Source organism: Lemur catta, chromosome 10 (assembly GCF_020740605.2).
Source record: "Lemur catta isolate mLemCat1 chromosome 10, mLemCat1.pri, whole genome shotgun sequence".
NCBI lineage: Eukaryota > Metazoa > Chordata > Mammalia > Primates > Lemuridae > Lemur > Lemur catta.
The window spans coordinates 33,513,538-33,532,484 of NC_059137.1; the positions used below are offsets into that span (position 1 = coordinate 33,513,538).

Below are 18,947 nucleotides of genomic sequence, written 5' to 3' on the forward strand. Positions count from 1 at the left end.
ATATCAAGACCCATCTCTACAAAACATTAAAAATAATTAGCTGGGCATGGTGGTGTGTGCTTATGGTCCCAGCTAGTCAGGAGGCCGAGATAGGAGGATCGCTGGAGCCCAGGAGTTTGAGGTCGCAGTGAGCTATGATTGCACCGCTGCACTCTAGCCTGGGTGACAGAGCGAGATCCCATCTCAAAAAAAAAAAAAAGATAAAAAGAATGCAGCCCCCTGGGCGGATGGATGCCCACCCCAGGACCAGAGTTGCAGGGCTTCACCCTGCCTTGGCTCACTGTGGGACCCCCTGCGCAAGGCACTCTCCTTCTCTGGGCCTCAGTGTCCCTCTCTGTTCAAAGACGGCTCTGGAAGCTCTGCCAGGGAATGGACAGGGAGCAGGAAGTGGAGCCTCCAGATTTTCAGCCTCCTGGAGGCCACTTGGAAAATCTCCAGTAAACCTTGTCGCTTGAAACTCCCAGATAAGGAGATTGTGGGGCAATAAACCTACACAGAGATTTAGTCAGGACTTGATTTGGGGGAATAAACAGGAAGAAGCTCTGTTCTGTGTCCCTGGAAGGTCCAGGCAGGAAGGGGACCAGCCTTCTGAGGACTGGGGCAGCTGACAGGTGGACGGCCCCGCCACCCTCACGGTGTGTGTCTGGCGCCCGCGAGCTCCAGAGCCCTCAGCAGATCATCCTAACACGTGGGCAGGGCAAGGGCGTTACCATTTTATGGATGGAAAAACAGAAAACCAGAGAGGGGGTGAGATTTGCCCAAGGTCATGGCGTAACTTGGTGTCAGAATTGGGTACCCGCGGGTCTGTTGGGGGGCAGAGCAGCAGGGGAGGACCATTTGGGATTGACAGTCTATGGCTGGGTGGGTGGAGGAAGGAAGGAGGAAGAAGGAGGAAGGGAAGGGAGCGGCTGTCCACTGCGCTTCTGCTCTACGCCAGACACGTGCAAGGTCCTTTCCATACATTCTCGTTTGATCCTTGTCTAGATCCTATGAGGAAGATAGCAGGATCCTGCCTTACAGATGGACATGCTAAGGTGAGAGACAAATACGGGTCCAGGACTTGAACCTGGTGCCTCCTCTCTCCCTGCCCTGGGCTGCCGCCCCAAGTGTCAGCTGGGGAGTGGGGAGGCTGGCCCGGGAAGGTCCAAGTGCCAGCCAACGACTTCTCTGGGCTGGCTTGGATCTAGGCAGAGGGATGGGGCATGAGCAAAATGGGGTGTCTGGGAGAACATGATGCTTTGAGGGGAGCAGACAGACCAGTCTGGCTCAGACAGCAGGTCTGTAGAGACGAAGAGAAGGGGCTCAGGGGGTCGGGGGACCGTGGGAGCCTCAAAACCCAAGTCTGCAGAGGGCTTTAGCCAGAGGAGAGGGGACCCAGGGCAGGTGTGAGGGGAAATGACAGGGTCCGGGTTGGGGGCAGGATAGGAGGCCCGGGGGTGGGTCACCAAGAGAGAAGGCTGCCTGGGCCTGGGCAGGGGTGGGGCAGGAGTGAGGGAAGGGTAGCGAGCAGGAGGGGCTGTGCGGGCAGGGCAGGAGGAAGCGGAGCATCAGAGGAGATGCCCAGTGACCTGGGTCTGGGCAGGGTCGGATGTGGGAGGAGGCCTCCCTCAGGCCTAATCTCATCGGGAAGAAAGCGGCCTTTTCTTGGCTTGAGTCTGACTCAGATCTGTATTTCCTGTGGGGAGGCATCTCTCCTGGGTCAGAAGGACAGGAGACTTGTAGGAGGCGGAGGCCTGGGGACAGCACTGCTTTCATTTGCTGGCTGCAGGCTGCCTCTGCCTCGCTGAGGGTTCGAAGCCCACAGAGCGTCCCTGGACAGCTGCGCTCCTGCCTCCCTCCTGGGCTGTGCTGAGGGGGCTGCCCCTGCCCCTCCACCCCACCCAGACCCTCAGCACCAGGGCAGGGCAGGGCCGGCTGGCCTCCCCCCTGGAGCACCCGGCCCGGAGACATGCACAAATACACAGTCTTGGGATTCTTCTGGACCAGCAGGGATTGTGAGTTAGCTTTTCACACGTGTGTGTCTGTTCCTCCGACCACGTGGTGACTGCCAGGGCTTCGAACTCAGGGCTTGGAACAGACAGAGCCACTCAGCGCCTGGCGGGCTGTTTTGTACTTTCTGGTTTGGCATTTTTACTCACATCCCTGAGATGTTGAGCCCTCAGCACCTACCTGTCATGTACTAAACCACATCTTAGAGTCCTGTAAACAATGTGACCACAGCAGTCTTACTGGCAAATGTGTGTTGAGCACTAAGTACGCACCAGGCATCACTCCATGTGCTGTGTGCAGTACCTTGTTTAATTGTCAGGGTGGCCTTGTGAGAGAGTAGGGGCCTGGGACTGGACAGCTTGCCTTCAGATTCCGGCTCAGCCCCTATCTAGCTGTGTGGTCTTAGGCAAGTTACATAACCTCTCTGTGCCTGTTTCTTCATCTGTAAAAACAGGGTGATAATAGTAGTTATGAGATTGCTGTGAGGGTGACTTAGTACGTGGAACCTGACACACAGTAAGCAATGGTAAGTGTTAGCTATTATCCACGGTTTGTCATTATTCCTGATTTTACCGGTAAAGAGATAGATGCATTAAGTAACTTTCCCAAAGTCACACAGATAGGAAATCAAATAACAGAGCAGCGCTGTCCAACCGAACTTTCTGCAGTGATGGACCTGTTCTATAATTGCACTGTTCATTGGGTACTGCTGTAATACCAGCACTCTGGGAGGCCAAGGCAGGAGGATTGCTTGAGCTCAGAAGTTTGAGACCAGCCTGAGCAAAAGCGAGACTCCGTCTCTACTAAAAATAGAAAAACTAGCCAGGCGTGGTGGCGGCGCCCACCTGTAGTCCCAGCTACTCGGGAGGCTGAGGCAGGAGGATCACTTGAGCCCAGGAGTTGGAGGTTGCAGTGAGCTACAGTGATGCCACTGCACTCTACCCAGAGTGACAGAGTGAAACTCTGTCTCAAAAAAAAAAATTTTTTTTAGACACCAGATAATTTGACATTTTGAATTTCCTGTGTTCTGGAGGTTACTGATTCATCCCTGTGGTTGTTGAACGTGTTTCTCCATACCCTGTGTGCATAGTTACATGCAAAGACTTGGCCAATGTTGGGGTCAGCCTTTTGGCAAGGCCACTTCATAACTAGTGCTTCCTATTGCTCCATATTCGGCAGTGCATAGTGTGTGGTCCTCCATTTAGCGATGCTAAGATTGGTCAGTGGGTTCAGGGGTTGCCAACCGGACCCCTCCATTACACCAGTGAGTCTCACACTTGGCTGTGCGTCAGTCGCCTGTGGGGCTGGTGAGAGCACAGAGCGCTGAGCCCCACCCCCAGAGTGTCCGATTCAGTAGGTCTGGGTGAGGCCTGAGAATTTGCAACTCTAACAAGTTCCCTAGTGATGAACCACTGCAACACATCCATTATACATTTCTGTTGTCCTTGCCCGCAATGTGCACTGGAATCACCTGGCAGGCTTGAGCAGCGCTGTTATCTGGGCCCTACCCCCAATAATCTGACGTAAGTGAGTTTAATGTGCAAAATTGCAAGCCACTGCCCTGTGCTTTAGCAGTCCCTCAAGGTCAGACCATCTCATCTCTTCCTGCCCAGGGCCATTTCCCTGAGAAGTGGGGCACGTGGAGAGCTGCGATGAATTATTCAGCTCAGACAACCCCTCACCCAGTCCTATTCCTGATGTAGGATGCAGAATAAGCTCTAAGCCGATATTGGATGCAGATTGGAGCTTGAATGAAATCACTACTCTTTACAAACCTTCTTGGAGTTTTCTGCTTTGAATTGTTTTATTCTCTGGTTTGGGATGTTGGGCTCTTTAAGAAATTGGTTCTAGAGCCTTCGCTTTTACAGGCAAATTGTCAAAGTCAGGGCTACTAGGGACTTCCAACAGAGCAGTAACATGCAGACCCCTTGACCTCAGTGGTGGTGGTGGTGGTGGAGTGACCACCACCAATTTGTCCCTGGTTTGCCTGGGACTTCCCTTATTTAACACTGCGAGTCCTGCATCCCTGGAGCCCCTCCGCAATCTTGGGCCAAGCAGGACAGCTGGGTACCCTGCTTCTGTGGAGAGCAGCAAGGCCTCTTCTTGCTTGGAAGGAGGGAAGAAAACTAACATGGGGGTGGGGGTGAGACCTGGGGTCCCAGCTCCCTGGCTCCCACCGTGCTGCTTCAGACCCTGTTGCCAGCCTATGGAAGGTAAGAATAAAGACACCTTGTGCCAAGAGGTGGTGGTTTAAACCAGGGCCTGGCCTCTGAGAAACAGAGTCTCGCTGTGGATAAAACCCTCACTGAGGAGAAGTGGCTACCACCGTGGTTTCCTCTTTCTGCCTGCTGAGGAAGGACGCTCCGCGGGCAGTTGCTGGGCAGGCAGAGGCCGGGGCTGGCACAGGACGGCCCTGCCCCTGCAGCGGCCTTGGCTCCCGGAGCCAGATATACTACCGACCCCACCCAACCGAGCTGGGTCACAGGCCCCATCTAGATTCCGGACGAATTACAAAGGAGCTTTCCCCACAAGTTTAGGTTCAAGGCCAGGATCAGAATAAACTCCATGGTGGGTAATAGTTGGTTGAGGATTGCAGTCAAGGTGTGGGACACGCCCGTAATTAGGTGTGTATCCTGTTAATCCTTGGTCGTTGAAGATCACCTTCAAATACAGTGTTCTTTACTCTAACAGTAATCTTTTTTCATCTTCTGAACCGACTGGATAACTTGCAGTCCTTCTAATCTCCCTCTACTGGCTGTGGCTGTAACACAGTTGGGGGTTCAGACCCTCTCACCAGGCATTTACGGGGGGCAGCTCATTGTGCCCACAAAGTCAAATTTTAAGAGAGAAAAAAATAAAGTTTCAAATATTAGATGTGGAACCAAAGGGACAACAGTAGCTGTCAGTGCCAAATTCCCACCCATCCCCAGTTCAAAGACCAAATCAGGTAATTTCACTCTTTCCCCGAGGCCACGAACAGTGCAATTAATGAATAATCTATATGGTGCTTTGTATCATGCCCAATTTGGGTTCAGTTTCAGTCACCCCGCAGCTAACCCTTGTCCTGCAATGATTTTAGGGCTGGACAAGGAAGAGGGACCTTTGGGAGTAGACAGGAAAATCTCTGCCTCTGTCTCTCTCTCTCTCTCTCTCTCTCTCTCTCTCTCTCTCTCACACACACACACACACACACACACACACACACACACACAACACCAACACACATGTATATCAGAGAGGAGCATGTGGCATAGCAGGGAGGGTGGTCTTTGGGTCAAGACTCAGCCTCTAGGCCGGGCGAGGTGGCTCACGCCTGTAATCCTAGCACTCTGGGAGGCCGAGGCGGGAGGATCATTTGAGCTCAGGAGTTCGAGACCAGCCTGAGCAAGAGAGAGATCCCCGTCTCTACTAAAAATAGAAAGAAATTATATGGACAACTGAAAATATATGTAGAAAAAATTAGCCGGGCATGGTGGCGCATGCCTGTAGTCCCAGCTACCCGGGAGGCTGAGGCAGTAGGATCGCTTGAGCCCAGGAGTTTGAGGTTGCTGTGAGCTAGGCCGATGCCACAGCACTCACTCTAGCCCAGGCAACAGAGTGACACTCTGTCTCAGAAAAAAAAAAAAAGACTCATCCTCTCCTTCCCACCTGCACTGCTCATACTATTAATAATATGATTTTGGTCAAGTCGCTTCCCCTGCACCTTAGTTTTCCCATCATCAAATGAGGACAGTAATCCCCACCTACCCGCAGGAGAGTTGTAAGGCACAAAGGCAGCGAGCCACTGTCAGGCATTAAGAAATAAACTCAGCGTGGTGCTGAACCCAGAGATGACTTCATCCTTTTCGGGGGTGGGGAAATCACAGTCCTGGGAGCCCAATCCCATGGCATCAGGCCCGCTAAGCATGCATGGGATCGCAGCAGCAGAACCGATGCCACCCCTGCTTTGTGCCCCAGCAGGCTGGCCCAGAGTGCCACACCGGGAAGGCCAGCTGTGGCTTTCATGTGGGCCCAGCCAGATGGGATGGGGCAGGATGGGACTGGTGGCCTGGGATAGACCTGGCTCAGATCAGGGACATTCTGTCCCCGCCCCTGGGTGAGGGACCTGCAGACAAGTGCTTGCCTGTAGGGAAAATGAAACTCCTGTTCTCTGAATTGCTGAGTCATTAAAGTCATGCATGCACCAATACACACATGCGCTCATGCGCATATGTACACGCAGCATCAGGTAACACCCAAACATGCATGCACACCCACAAGGGGACACGGCCCTCATAAATATCCTGAAGACGCAGTGCGCACACACAGATGTGCACACACAGTGCACACGCGGGCCAACACACGTACACGAGCTTCGCCCATGCATCTGTGCACACTCCCATACTGCGCCCACAGGGAGTGACGGCCGGCCCATCCCCCACTTCTGTAACTTTCCTCCCTTGGCAGCAGGTCTGGAAGAACGTTGGCAGGGGAGATAAGGGCTGCGGTGGGGCGGAAGGCATTGATGTTTGCGCTGCTCCAAGGCCAAATGGCTTCATCCATGGTCCCCCTTTCCAGAGGGGTCCACTTAGCTTCCTGGGGCTCATTTTCCTTCCCTGTAAAGTGGGGGTGATAATAGCCATGATGCTTCCCGCAGGGGCTGAGGTGAGACCCGGGGCTGTGATGGCTGTTGTCATCTGGTAAGGATCTCTAGGAACCCGCAGCTGGAGGCTGAGCCCTAGGCCTCCCGTTTACTAGCTGTGGGACCCAGTTCCTTGCCCTTTCTCCCCGCATCTGCAGCGGGGAGCAAGCTGGCACCCACCTGCTGTGTTCCTACATGGAGGGCACTGGAAGGAAGGGTGCCTGGCACTCCGCGAGCACTCCTACACCGTGAGTTCCTATTGCAGTGGAGGTGACCGTGCGCTCCAGGAGGGTTGTCGCTGGGCCTCTCATGGCCTCCAGACTCCTCCTGGGCAGGGAGCTGGCTCTCAGGTGTCAGGTGCACAGACGGGCTGTGGAGGGAGAGTGCTGGGAGGGCTCAGAGGGGCCGGGACTCTGGATGCTGTGAGGTCATGTTGACTTCCGCGCCCCACAGCCCACCGCGTGCACTCGGGCTGCTCACCTGGCTGATCCCACCTCCTTGGTCTTTCACTGGCGTTCCCGCCCACGTCGCTGCCTGCCTTCAGCCCAGGTGACCGTTCCTCCGCTCAGCAGGTGGAGGAATCCATCTGAAAGTTGTGTCTGATCCTCTCACTCCCCTGCTTGGCCCCTCGGCTGCTCCCAGTTGCCCTCAGAGTCCAAGTTCCTGAGGGGACCTGGGTCCTGCCTCCCTCTCTCTGGCCACACCCAGCACAGGCAACAGCTTGTCGTCTGCAGGGGCCAGACCTGCCTGGAGCAGTGTGTTAGGCAGGAGGGGTAGGCTGTGCCCTGTGACAAACAGCCCCACATCTCAGCGGTTCCCTCCTCTGTCACACTGTGTGATAGCTGAGGGAGGTGCTCTGCTCCACACAGTCCCTCAGGGACCACTGTCTGCACCATCTGAAATGTGTGCCCTCCTCGTCCTTTCGGCCAAGGACGAGAGTTCTGGAGGGTCACAGGCAGGCCTGACATGCTTCAGCCTAGCAGTGACACACATCACTTCCTCCCACGGTGCATTGGCTGGAACTAATGCCATGGCCATCTACCTGCAAGGGGGTTGGGCCTGAGGGAAGCCATGGAGTGTCTGACGAGCGTCCCCACCTGTCTCAGACAGGTGCACTCCCCTCACCTGCTCAGGTTGAGGTGGGGGGGGGCTGGGGCGGAGCCTGCTGACTTTCCCCCTACTTTCCCACCCCCATCGTGGGCCTAAGGCAGCTGCCACCTACTTGCCAAGACCCTAGGGAGGTCATTGTCCATGCTGCTCCTTTCCGAGAGTACCCCTAGTACCCACTTCTCTCAGGACCCAGTATGGAGAAAAGCTGTACTGCTCCTTAACAACTGGTGGCTTTTATCTTACAAATACTGACTAAATCCCTTTCTGATCTATTTCCCTTGTTGCACTGGCCACTAGGAAGCTTGGAAATCAATCTGAGGTCCACCTCCTCTGTGTGGAGGACCTGGCAGCCCACGCTCAGTAGCCTAACTCCCCCTACCCCCACCTCAGATCAGGTGATCTCTTTTTACCTGCATTTTTCCTCTGTCCCTATTTCTTTAGCCATGTCTTTTGCATTATTTCCTTCTACCTTGTGTCCTCTCAATTTCTGTAAATCTTAAATCTTTTGTGGGATCAGATGGGCATTAATTAGTCAGCCCATCCCTGCATTCTGTGCTATTTCCTGTAGCTCTGGCAAACGGAGCCAGGATTTTGGGCAAAGCTCCCAAAAGGAGAGTTGAAATTTCTGAGCTTCACAGGATAAATGTGCCCCTGCAAGTCTGATGCACTACCTGGTGATGTGCACAGGGCTTGGCTTAGGAGTCAGTCCCCTGATCATGTGACCTGCCTGCGATCACACAGCCCGATCTTGTGCCCAGGAACTGAGCACAGAGAAGAGCCTCACTGGCCAGCCGCCCAGGTGGGGCAGGCACCTTCTTTGTCTTTACCTGTGTGGGGCCCAGCCAAACATGCCTTCCCATGGGTAGTTCTGGGGGCCTGGTGGACAGACATGTGCTGGGCCCTCCCAGAGCAGAGCCCCAGGCCTCTCCAAGGAAGCTGCTAGCTGGTGGAGAAGATGAGAACTGATGCCAGACCCCAAATCAGGGTAGCCAGCGTCAGGGGCTGAGGGCAGGGAGGAGAGTGAGATCTCTGCTACCAGGGTATCAAGGAGGACTCTCTGGAGGAGGTGGCTTGGGGGCTGGGGAAGGGGAGGATTTGGATTTGTGGCACCAGGAACAGGAGGCAAGGGGATGGGAAGGGCAAGCCAAGCAGCTGGAAAGGCAAGGGTGAAGAGCCAGAGGACTGGAGACGCAAGAGCAGGCACAGGGGAGACGGGAAGGTACCGTGTAGGTGAGCAGGAAGACATGGATCCTGGAATACAGAGAAAGACCCAGCCAGAGGCCTTGAATGCCAGACTGAAGACTGGCCTTGATCCTGTAGGGCAGCAATGACCGGGAGCATCACAGGGTGATGGGAGGTGGAGCAGGGGTGTGAGGAACACAACCAGGTGTGCCCTGTGCTGCCATGTGTTTGGCCACCAGTGAGGCCTCGACCTTCTCATAGGCCATTCATGATCTGGCCCCACTCACCCCTCTGGCTTGCATTCTCCTCACTCACGTCACCCAGTTTACGTGTGTATGTGTGTGTGTGATTTATATATATATTTTTTCCTTTTTAATATCTCCTTACTAATCTTACCAAACCACACGTGGCTCCCAATCTGTGTTCTCTTCTGTCCCAGGGCCTTTGCTCAGACTGTTCCATCTGCCCGGGACACCTTCCTTCAGCCCTCCTTTGTCCTGCCTCCATGGCCAACTCCTGCTCATCCTTCAAGTCACAGCTTAAGTGTCATTTCCTCCTGGAAGCCCTCCCAGACTCCCCCAGTAGCCTTGCCCACAGGACTCTCTGCTCCTGTAAGGGCTGGGCGTGGCTTTACAGTTCCCCAGCTCCCCAGGGCCTGGCACAGGGCCCAGACACACAGTGACTCTCGGTAAATATTGGGTGAACAAACAGGAGGCTGGACAAGCAGCAAAGGAAGCCCAAGGGGCCTGGATGATAACAGTGATAGTGGCAGTGATTGCACCTGTCCATCAAATATCTGCCGAGTGCCCAGGAGTCTAAATACATCTAATTTAAGCCTCATGACAAGTCCGTGAGACAGATACTTTTGTGATCTCATTTTACAGTCAGGAAAACTGAGACTCTAGAGCTTCAGTCACTTGCTATCCAGCTGGTAAGAGACAATGCCGGCAGCAGGGCCCAGGCAGGCTGGCTCCAGAGAGCACACCGCTACCCGCTTAGTAGGGCTCAGGGAACCGTGCCGTGGGGCTGTCTGGTGAGATGCTCGGGTCGGGGGGCGGTGGAGGTGTAGGGAATGTGCTGAGTTCTCTCTCTGGTTTTTCTGCCTTTTTGTGTTCACACTCGAAGGGATGAAAAGCCTTAAAACATCAGCAAACAGGTCAGTGGTATTTACGTGCCACCCCACCTGATCTCACTGGGTCTGTAGAAATCACCACAATTACAGCTGTGCACTCGGTCGCCCTTCATTGCACGCCACCGCCCACGTGGAGCTATGGCTGTCCTGCTTGAGCCTTCTTCTGTGCTCTCAGGTGGGATCTCCGTGAGTCTCAAGATCAGGGCAGTGAGCCTCTCTCCTTGTGTCCTGCTTGTTGCCCGCAGATGTCATGGCACCCCCAGTACCGGAGCTCCAAGTTCCGCCACGTCTTTGGCAAACCAGCCAGCAAGGAGAACTGCTACGACTCGGTGCCCATCACCCGCAGCGTTCACGACAATCACTTCTGTGCCGTGAACCCCCACTTCATTGCAGTCGTGACTGAGTGTGCTGGCGGGGGGGCCTTCCTCGTCATCCCCCTGCACCAGGTAAGGACACCTGGTCACCCCCAGGCCCAAACAGCTCTCTGGAGACAGCACAGGACAGACAGAAAATATAAAGACCCTGAGTTTCTAGTGCCCTATGTGATCAAGTCCAGCCCTGCCGATTACTAGCTGTGTGACCTTGGGTAAGTCATTTTCCTTCTTTGCGCTTTGGTTTCCTACCTGGGAAAAATATACCTAACCAGGAGTTTAGCCTCTAGAGGTTGGCCTAGCTCCTCCTAGCACCTCCACTCCTCTCTGCAAAATAATTCTGCAAATTAATTCACTCCTGAGTCAAATATAATTTCTAATGCTTTGCTGGGCTCATAGGAAATTGGGGAAATTCCCAAAGCCACCTCCCCCACCAAAAAAAAAGGGAAGGGGACATTGAGCCAAAACTAGCCAGGAGAGGTAAGCAGTAAGCAAACAGGAGAACAGGACTGTCCTGGGGCAAACATTAGAGTATAGGTTGGACCATATACAATTGTCAGTATGGTTTTTGGCCTTCAAAAAGCGACAGTTTCATATAGATCAACCTAACAGCAGATCTTTTCAGGGTATCAACCCTGAATCTCTGCCTTAAGGCAGAACACCTGAAGGGGTGGACCCCGGGTTGGCAGTGCCCCTGGTTCACAGCAGAAGCAGGTATGAAGCCTCTCCAGAGGAAAGCATGCACAGTGTGGACGGGATGCCCACAGATTAGGGTCAGGGAAGTGTGAATTCACAAAGATCACCAAGCGTGTACACCGCCATGAGTAAGAGTCAGTTGAAACAACAGATAGCAGACTTAGACCCCCAAAGGACTTTCGAAGTTAAAAATCATAAATATAGATTAGAATCTCATAGATCAGGCTTTCTGATCACAATGCAATTGAGTTAGAAATTAATAACAAAAAAACAATGTTAAATTCCCATCCATCTGGAAATTTTAGAACATATTTCTAAATAACCGATCAGCCAAAGATGAAATCAAAATAGAAATTTAAAAACATTAATACTTGAAAATAAATGATAATGAAACACATCCAAAATTTATGGGAAAGTAGTACTTCAAGGGAAATATACAGCACTATGCTTATATTAGAAAAGAAGAAAGGTTGAAAATTAGTGGCTAAATATTTAACCGAAGGAGTTACAAAAAGAACAGAGTAAATCCAAATAAAGTTTGAGGAAGGAGATAATAAAAAGCAGAAATCAATGAAAGAGGATATAAAGAAAATATCAAAAAAGCCAAAAGTTGGTCTTAGAAAAGACTGATAGATAAGGCCCTGGAGAGACTGGTCAAAAATAAAAGAGAGAAGGGACAAATGACATCAGAACAAGAAAGACAATATAGCCACAGAGCTTTAAAATCTCGTAAGTCACTATTATGAGCAATTGTATGCTGATGAATTTGAAAATGTTGACAATATGGAGAAATTCCTTTAAAAATATAACTTGTCAATACTGATTCAAGTAGAAATACAAACCGTGAATAGTCGTGTAACTAGGTTAAAAATTGAGCAATAGAAATTTCCTTAAAGAAAATAGTGGAAGGAAAGGGCAAGCTATAGAGTGGGAAAGGATATAATAGACTTGACAAAAGATTCATTTCTTGAATGTATAAAATGGACCAAAAAATCCAAAAAACTAAACTGGTTCTTCATAGTGGAGAAAATCCAAATGGCTAATAAACATTTGAAAAAGTACTCAACCTCATTAGTAAACCAGTGAAATACCACTGCACAAGAGATTATCAAAAAATGGGAATGTCTGATGAGATAGTAAGTGATGTCAAGGATCTGGAGCCATGTAAACTATCAGACCCTTCTAACGAGAGTGGAAACTGACACACCTGTTTTGGAAAAAGGAGGAAAATACACATACCTATGACCCAGCAATTCCACTCCTAGGTATATGCCATGCAGAAATGTGTGCTTATGTGCACTGAAATATGAGAATACTTATAGGAGCATTGTTCATATTATTGCAAAACTGGAAAAACCCGTATGTCCAAGAGTGTCATAAATAAATTATGGTATATTTATACTATTGAATATATACAACCATGAAAAGAAACAAAGTGTATATACACACAACAATATGGTTGAATCATAAAGATAATGTTGACTGAAATAAGCTGAAGAAATTATAAACTGTATCATTCATTTTACCTAAAATAAAAATCGGGCTACATTAAACTCTACTTGAATGGTTGCATAATTAAGTAGTAAAATTTTAAAGAAAGGCAAAAAAGAGACTACCAGGAAACCCAGGATAATAGTTACCCCTGGGGGAGGGCAAGGGTTATGGTTAGAAAGTATCTCATGCGGCACCTCCCGTGTGCTGGTAATGGTTCGTGTCTTGGCATGGTAGAGCAGCAATCATGGGTAATTATTTTCCAACAATGAATTAAGCTGATAATTTACATACTTTGCACTTTATTTCATGTTTCTTACATTTTACATATACGTACACATAAGAAAGACTCCAGGCCTAGATGGTTTAACAGGTGAGCCCTACAAAACTTTTAAGGAACAGATGCTTCTAATCTTTTACAGACTCTTCCAAGAATAGGAAAAAACAGACTATTCCCTTCCTTGTTCTGTGAGACCAGTGCGACCTCGATACCAAAACTAGTCAAGGACAGAATAAGAAAGAAAAAGTATAGAACAGTCTCACTCATGAAGATGAATGCCAAATTACTAGCAAAGAGAGTCTAATAGTGAATAAGAAAAGATACATTCTGACCAACTTGACTTTATTCCAAGAACTAAAGGCAGTTGAATATTAGTAAATTAATAAAGGTAAATCATCATATAAATGAATGAAAGAAGAAGAACCACATGTTCATGTCCATAGATGCAGAAAGAGCATTTGCTAAAGCTCACTACCCATTCATGAAAAAATCTCAGCAAACTAGAGATAGAAGGGAACTTTACAAATTTACAGCAAACAGCATTTTAAAACTTTGTTTTGAAACAATTTCAACCCTACAAAATTTGCAAATATAGTTGAATAAACTCCTGATTATCCTTCACGAGTTAGTAATATTTTGCCAGATTTGCATTTTATCTGTGTGTATGTGTCTGGAAACAGAGAGAAGTTATAGAGATGACCGTTCACCCCTGAATACTGAGCTTCAGTCTATATCTTCTAAGAGCAAGGACATTCTCTTATATAACCACATTCTGGAAATTTAACATTAATATCATGATAATTATAATGTACAACCCAAATTCAAATTATGCTAACTGTCCCAATAAAGTCCTTTATATTAGGAATTTTTTTTTTCTGATCTAGAATCCATTTCAGTACTGCACATTGCATTTAGTTGTCATATCTGTTAGTCTTTTTTATTTTGAGTTATTAACATTTTTAAGGAGTAAAAGCCAGTTGTTTTGTAAAATATTTCTAAATTTGGATTTATTGAATTATTTCCTCATGATCAGACTCATTTATGTATTTTGGGCAAGAATATTACATGAGTGGTAGTCTATACTTCTTAGGTCATTACATCATAGGACATGCAGTGTCAGTTTGTCCCATGACTATTAACTTTGATCTCTTTGTGAAATAGTGCAAACAGCATTCATAAAGGAGAAATATTGGAAGCATCCCTTTAAAATCAGGAATAAGATTGAAAGGCCATGGCCTGCAGAGTAAGACCAGAAAAATAAGTTAAAGGGGTTAGGATGGAAAAGGAAGAAATAAAACTGCTATTATTTACATATATGATTGTCTACATAGAAACCCAAAAGAACATGTAGCCAAATTATTAGAAAAATAAGAGCTTGGAAGGTAGCTAGATGCAAAAATCAGAATCCAAAAATGAATTGCATTTTACATACCAGAGACATTTAGAAAATACAATTAAACACTTGTAAAGAATAAAAGCAGATTGGATACCTAGAAATAAAGAAGCAACACTTAGAAGGAGAAAATTATAGAGCATTATTGAAAGACTGATATTAAAGATGACCTAAGTAATAGAAATATGTACCATATACACAGATAGACGCTTTTTTTCCTCCCCCAAATTTCCACAGCATTCTCTGTTTTTTAAATTCTCAGGTCCCTAGTCTCCTGAGAAGCACTCTCCTTTCTTAGGACATATTCCACAACATATTTTTTTCCTTAGGATATGACATCCTGACTACTTTGAATTAGAGTCATTTGTGTTCTTCTGCTAGTACCTCCTAATGTACTTGGAATGGGGGGAGAGAGAATCAGTACTTTGTTTACCCATATATTACATTGTGGATGTATAATTGGTGCTCATAAATTTTCATCGACAGCAAATTACCTAATGGCTGTTCATCCAAATAAATAGCAATGGCAATAGTAATGGCAGTAGTAATGGCAAAGGGATTGAATGGCCCAAGCAAAGGCATGGAGGTGGCACTGTTCTGGAACGTTCAGAGAGCACTGCAGAGAGCAAATCAACAATCTGTGAAGGAGAGGAGGGAAGTGCCCTGGGGAGGTGTACTGGGGCCAGGTAAGAAGGGCCTTGAATGCTGGCATGAGACGTGTGAACTGTATTCTAGAGAGGGACAAGTGCAAAATGGGATTTATAGAAAGACTTGAAGTTCATATTATAATTATTATATTATTATTAATAACTGGAAGGACCCCTAGAGATGGCTCGCTTGGCTACTTGTTTCTTCCAAGCTCTGGGTGTTTATAAGAGATTCTGTCCACCAAACCAACTGCATTCTTCATTAATTCAACAATTAATAATTGGTTTTTCTGACATTTATTACTTAAATGGTCAGAGCTGTCACAGTTTCTAACTCACATGAAGAACGCAGTATAAATAGCTACTAATGACTGATATAAAGAAAATAAATTGGTTTGATGTGATGGAGTGTGACCTGGGTGGGGAGAGGGGACCTAGTTTAGACAGGTTGATCTAGGAAGGCTTTTCTGGGGAGGTGACCTTTGAACAGAAGGCCACTTGAAACTCTACAGGGAGCGTGTTCCAGCAGCACAAACAGTGAGTGCAAAGGCCCCGAGGCAGGAAGGGTTTGGGCATGTTTGTGCATGGTCACATGGGCAAGAGCGGTGGGAGGTAAGGTCAGATTGAGGAGTAGGAGAGGTCTCCTGTCTGTTTCTATACTTTTGCCATTTTAGGAATGTTGTATAAATGGAATCGTACAGTACGTAACCTTTTGGGCTTGACTTTTCTCACTCAACATAATTCTCTGGAGCTTCATCCGGACTGTGAAGGTCTAAGCCAAGGCAAGAGTCTGGGCTCTGTTCTGAGTCCAGTGGGAAGGCGCTGGAGTCTTGCACTGTTTGATCCTTTTTGTAATACCATAAATAGCTCAAAAATACATGTTAATTGCTACCATCACAGACTCCTAGGAACCCAGGCACAACAGGAGCTGGGAGGCACTAATCAGAGCTTCTCTCGCTGTAACGTTACTTCCGTGTTACAACGCAGATTCCGATTCAGTAGGTCTGAAGTGTGGCTAGAGAATCTGCATTTCCAACAAGCTCCCAGAGCTGTCAGATAAAATACAGGATGCCCAGTTAAATGTGAATTTCAGATAAACAACAAATACTTTGTTTGCTTTTTTTTTCTTTTTAATTAAACTGTTTGAGATAATGGTAGATTCACAAACAGTTGTCAGAAATAATACAGCAAGATTCTGTGTACCCATTTACCCGTTACCCAGTTTCCCCTGACAGCGACAGCTTACAGGACTATAGTGCAATATATCACAACCAGGATATTGACATCTATACTGTCACTTCCCTCCACCCCCACTCCCTCCTTAACACCGAACAACCACTAATCTCCTGTCTGTTTCTATACTTTTGACATTTTAGGAATGTTGTGTAAATGGAATCGTACAGTACGTAACCTTTCGGGCTTGACTTTTCTCATTCAACATAATTCTCTGAAGATTCATCCGGGTTGTTGCGTGTAGCGATAGTGTGTTCCTTTCCACTGCAGAGCGGTATTCCGTCGTGTAGATGCACCACAGTTTGTGTAACCATTCACCCTCTGAGAGTCATTGGGTTGTTTTGTGTTTGGGGCTATTAGGATTAAAGCTGCTCTAAACATTTGTGTACAGGTTTTTGGGTGAACATAAGTCTTCATTTCTCTGGCATAAATGCCCAGGAGTGCAATTGCTGGGTCATGAGATGGTTGCATGTTTAGTTTTATAAGAAACTGTCAAATTCTCTTTATGAATAATTTTTTAGTGTAAGTAAAATATTGCATAGGAACTACTTATGCTAAAAAATTATTTGTTGTTCATCTGAAATTTGAATTTAACTGGGCATCCTGCATTTTTATTTTGCTAAGTGTGACTTCCCTACTCCCAGTTTCTGGTGGTATCGAAGTTTCTGGTTTGCAAACTACATTTTCAGTAGTAAGGCTCTAATCTGGTTCAGTTTTATAATTATGAAAAAAAATCTCAGACACAAAAGTAGATGAAAACAATGTAGTGAACTCTTCTATACTCAGATTCTATAATTATCAAGAATTTGCCCTCTTGCTTCATTCATCCCTTCTTGTCCCTAAAGTATTTTTTTTTTTTTTTGAGACAGGGTCTTACCCTGTTACCCAGGCTAGAGTTCAGTGGCTTGATCATAGCTCACCGCATTCTGGAACTCCTGGGGTCAAGCAATCTTCTGGCCTCAGCCTTCTGAGTAGGTGGGACTGCAGGTGCATGCCACCATGCCCAGCTAATTTTTTAATTGTTAGTAGAGATGAGGCCTCATTATGTTGCTCAGCTGGTCTGCAACTCCTGGGCTCAAGCAATCCTCCCACCTCAGCCTCCCAAAGTGCTGGGATTACAGGCATGAGCTACCACACCTGGCCTGCCCTAAAGTATTTTAAAACAAATTCTGGACATTTTGTCATTTTACTCCCACACACTTCAGTGTACAATTCTAAAAAACAGGGACCTTTTCTGACATAACCACAATGTCAGAGTCAAAACATTAATAATAGCTCCTTGTGTCATCTGATTTCCAATTCATGTTAAAAATTCCTGGTTGCCTCGTACGTGCCTCTGGGTGTGGTTTGTTTGACTCAAGGTCCACATATTGCATTTGGTTGAAATGTTTCTTAAGTAACCACAGCCTGTACTACGCCACAGGTGTGAGAGGCTGAGCGCGGGGAATGGACACACCTGCTGGCATTGCGCTTGCCCGTGCAGAGAGGCCTGTGGGGCACCCTTTATCAAGTGCGGATGCCTCAGGAGCATCAGCCGCTTTTGTAGGAAGTATTGCCCCACTGTGCAGACGAGGCTACTGAGGCTCGGGGAGCTGACTTCCCAAAGGACCCGGAGCAGCAGGGTGAGGACCTGAATGGGAGCCCAGACCCGGATGTGGCCTTGGGGCCTTGCTCTCTGGGGTTTGGCTCTGATTTGCATCGGCTTCTTGTTGGTTACTGGGGATTACGCTGCCAGGCACAGAGAGGTGTCAGGGAAGGAGCGGGGACGAAGGAAGGGATGAGCTCGCTAGTTGCTTAATGAAGTGTATGAACAGCATTGGGGTAGGACGATGTCTGGCCTTCCCACAGAGCCCAGGAAGTTAGTCTCAGAGGGGCCAGGCTGCGGAGGAGTGTCAGGTGTTCCAAAGGGAGTGACACCACAGTCAGGGCCGTCCCTCTTGCCTTTGTGACCCAGGGTGAGCTGGTTGGAGGGAGGCTGGAAGTGAGTTTCCCAGCCTTGGCCACCCAGGGCTGTGCTCAGGGAACAAAGGCAGCAGGCGGAGGTGGGGGAGGAAGCTGGACAGGGGCCCAGCTTGCAGCAGAGCCACCTGGGGGGGGGGGAGAAGAGGGTGGACTTTGCAGTGAGGTGGGGAGGGAGGGGAGGAGTGAAGGCAAGGGCAGGCAGAGCCCCTGGGGTGGCCCTGGAACTTTGCTGGGAGTGGACTGGGCCAGAGGGGGTGTGGGCCTGAGGGGCTGAATGGGCACCACGGCCTCCGGGTGCGTGGGGAAGTGAAGGGGCACCTCACTGCTGGGCTCCTAAAGGCCAGACTGGCCCTTCTCAGGCCCGTGTCTGCCCATGTCATTCCCCTGCTCAGACACCTCCCAGGACTCCCCACTGCCCGCAGATAAAGTCCCACCTTCCTCGTCAAAGCCCCCATTGCCGGGCTAGCTGACATGTTTTGAACCTTAGGGCCTTCCATAGCAATGCCTGTTCCCTCCGCACAAATTCCCCTTCTAGAAATGCAGGGTGTGGGCCAGTCTGGTTTTCTGGGAGTCTCTTCCAATTCTAGGGGTTCGTTCAACCTGAAAAAGAACACACTAAAGGAATGGGTCCTCTGCCTTCAAATATCCAAGGAGCTGACCCAGGACACAGGGGCCAGGGGCCCTCCCCACCTCACTGCAAAGTCCACCCTCTTCTCCCCACCCTGCCCCACCCCCAGGTGGCTCTGCTGCAAGCTGGGCCCCTGTCCAGCTTCCTCCCCCACCTCCCCCTGCTGCCTTTGTTCCCTGAGCACAGCCCTGGGTGGCCAAGGCTGCAGGCCC

At 48.8% G+C, this 18,947-nt stretch overlaps 1 protein-coding gene across 2 annotated transcripts in view; it reads left to right on the top strand.

Moving 5' to 3' along the window:
• CORO2A (coronin 2A) overlaps positions 1 to 18,947 on the top strand; it is a 57,130-nt gene that overhangs the window by 19,638 nt on the left and 18,545 nt on the right. The window contains exons 1-2 of one of the 2 annotated variants that reach the window (XM_045562657.1): positions 971 to 1,034; positions 10,280 to 10,480. In XM_045562657.1, coding sequence (XP_045418613.1) covers positions 990 to 1,034; positions 10,280 to 10,480 — 246 coding nt within the window. In that variant the 5' untranslated portion in view covers positions 971 to 989. Of the gene's footprint in view, positions 1 to 970; positions 1,035 to 10,279; positions 10,481 to 18,947 lie in introns of those variants that run through there. The other variant, XM_045562658.1, reaches the window with a different exon arrangement.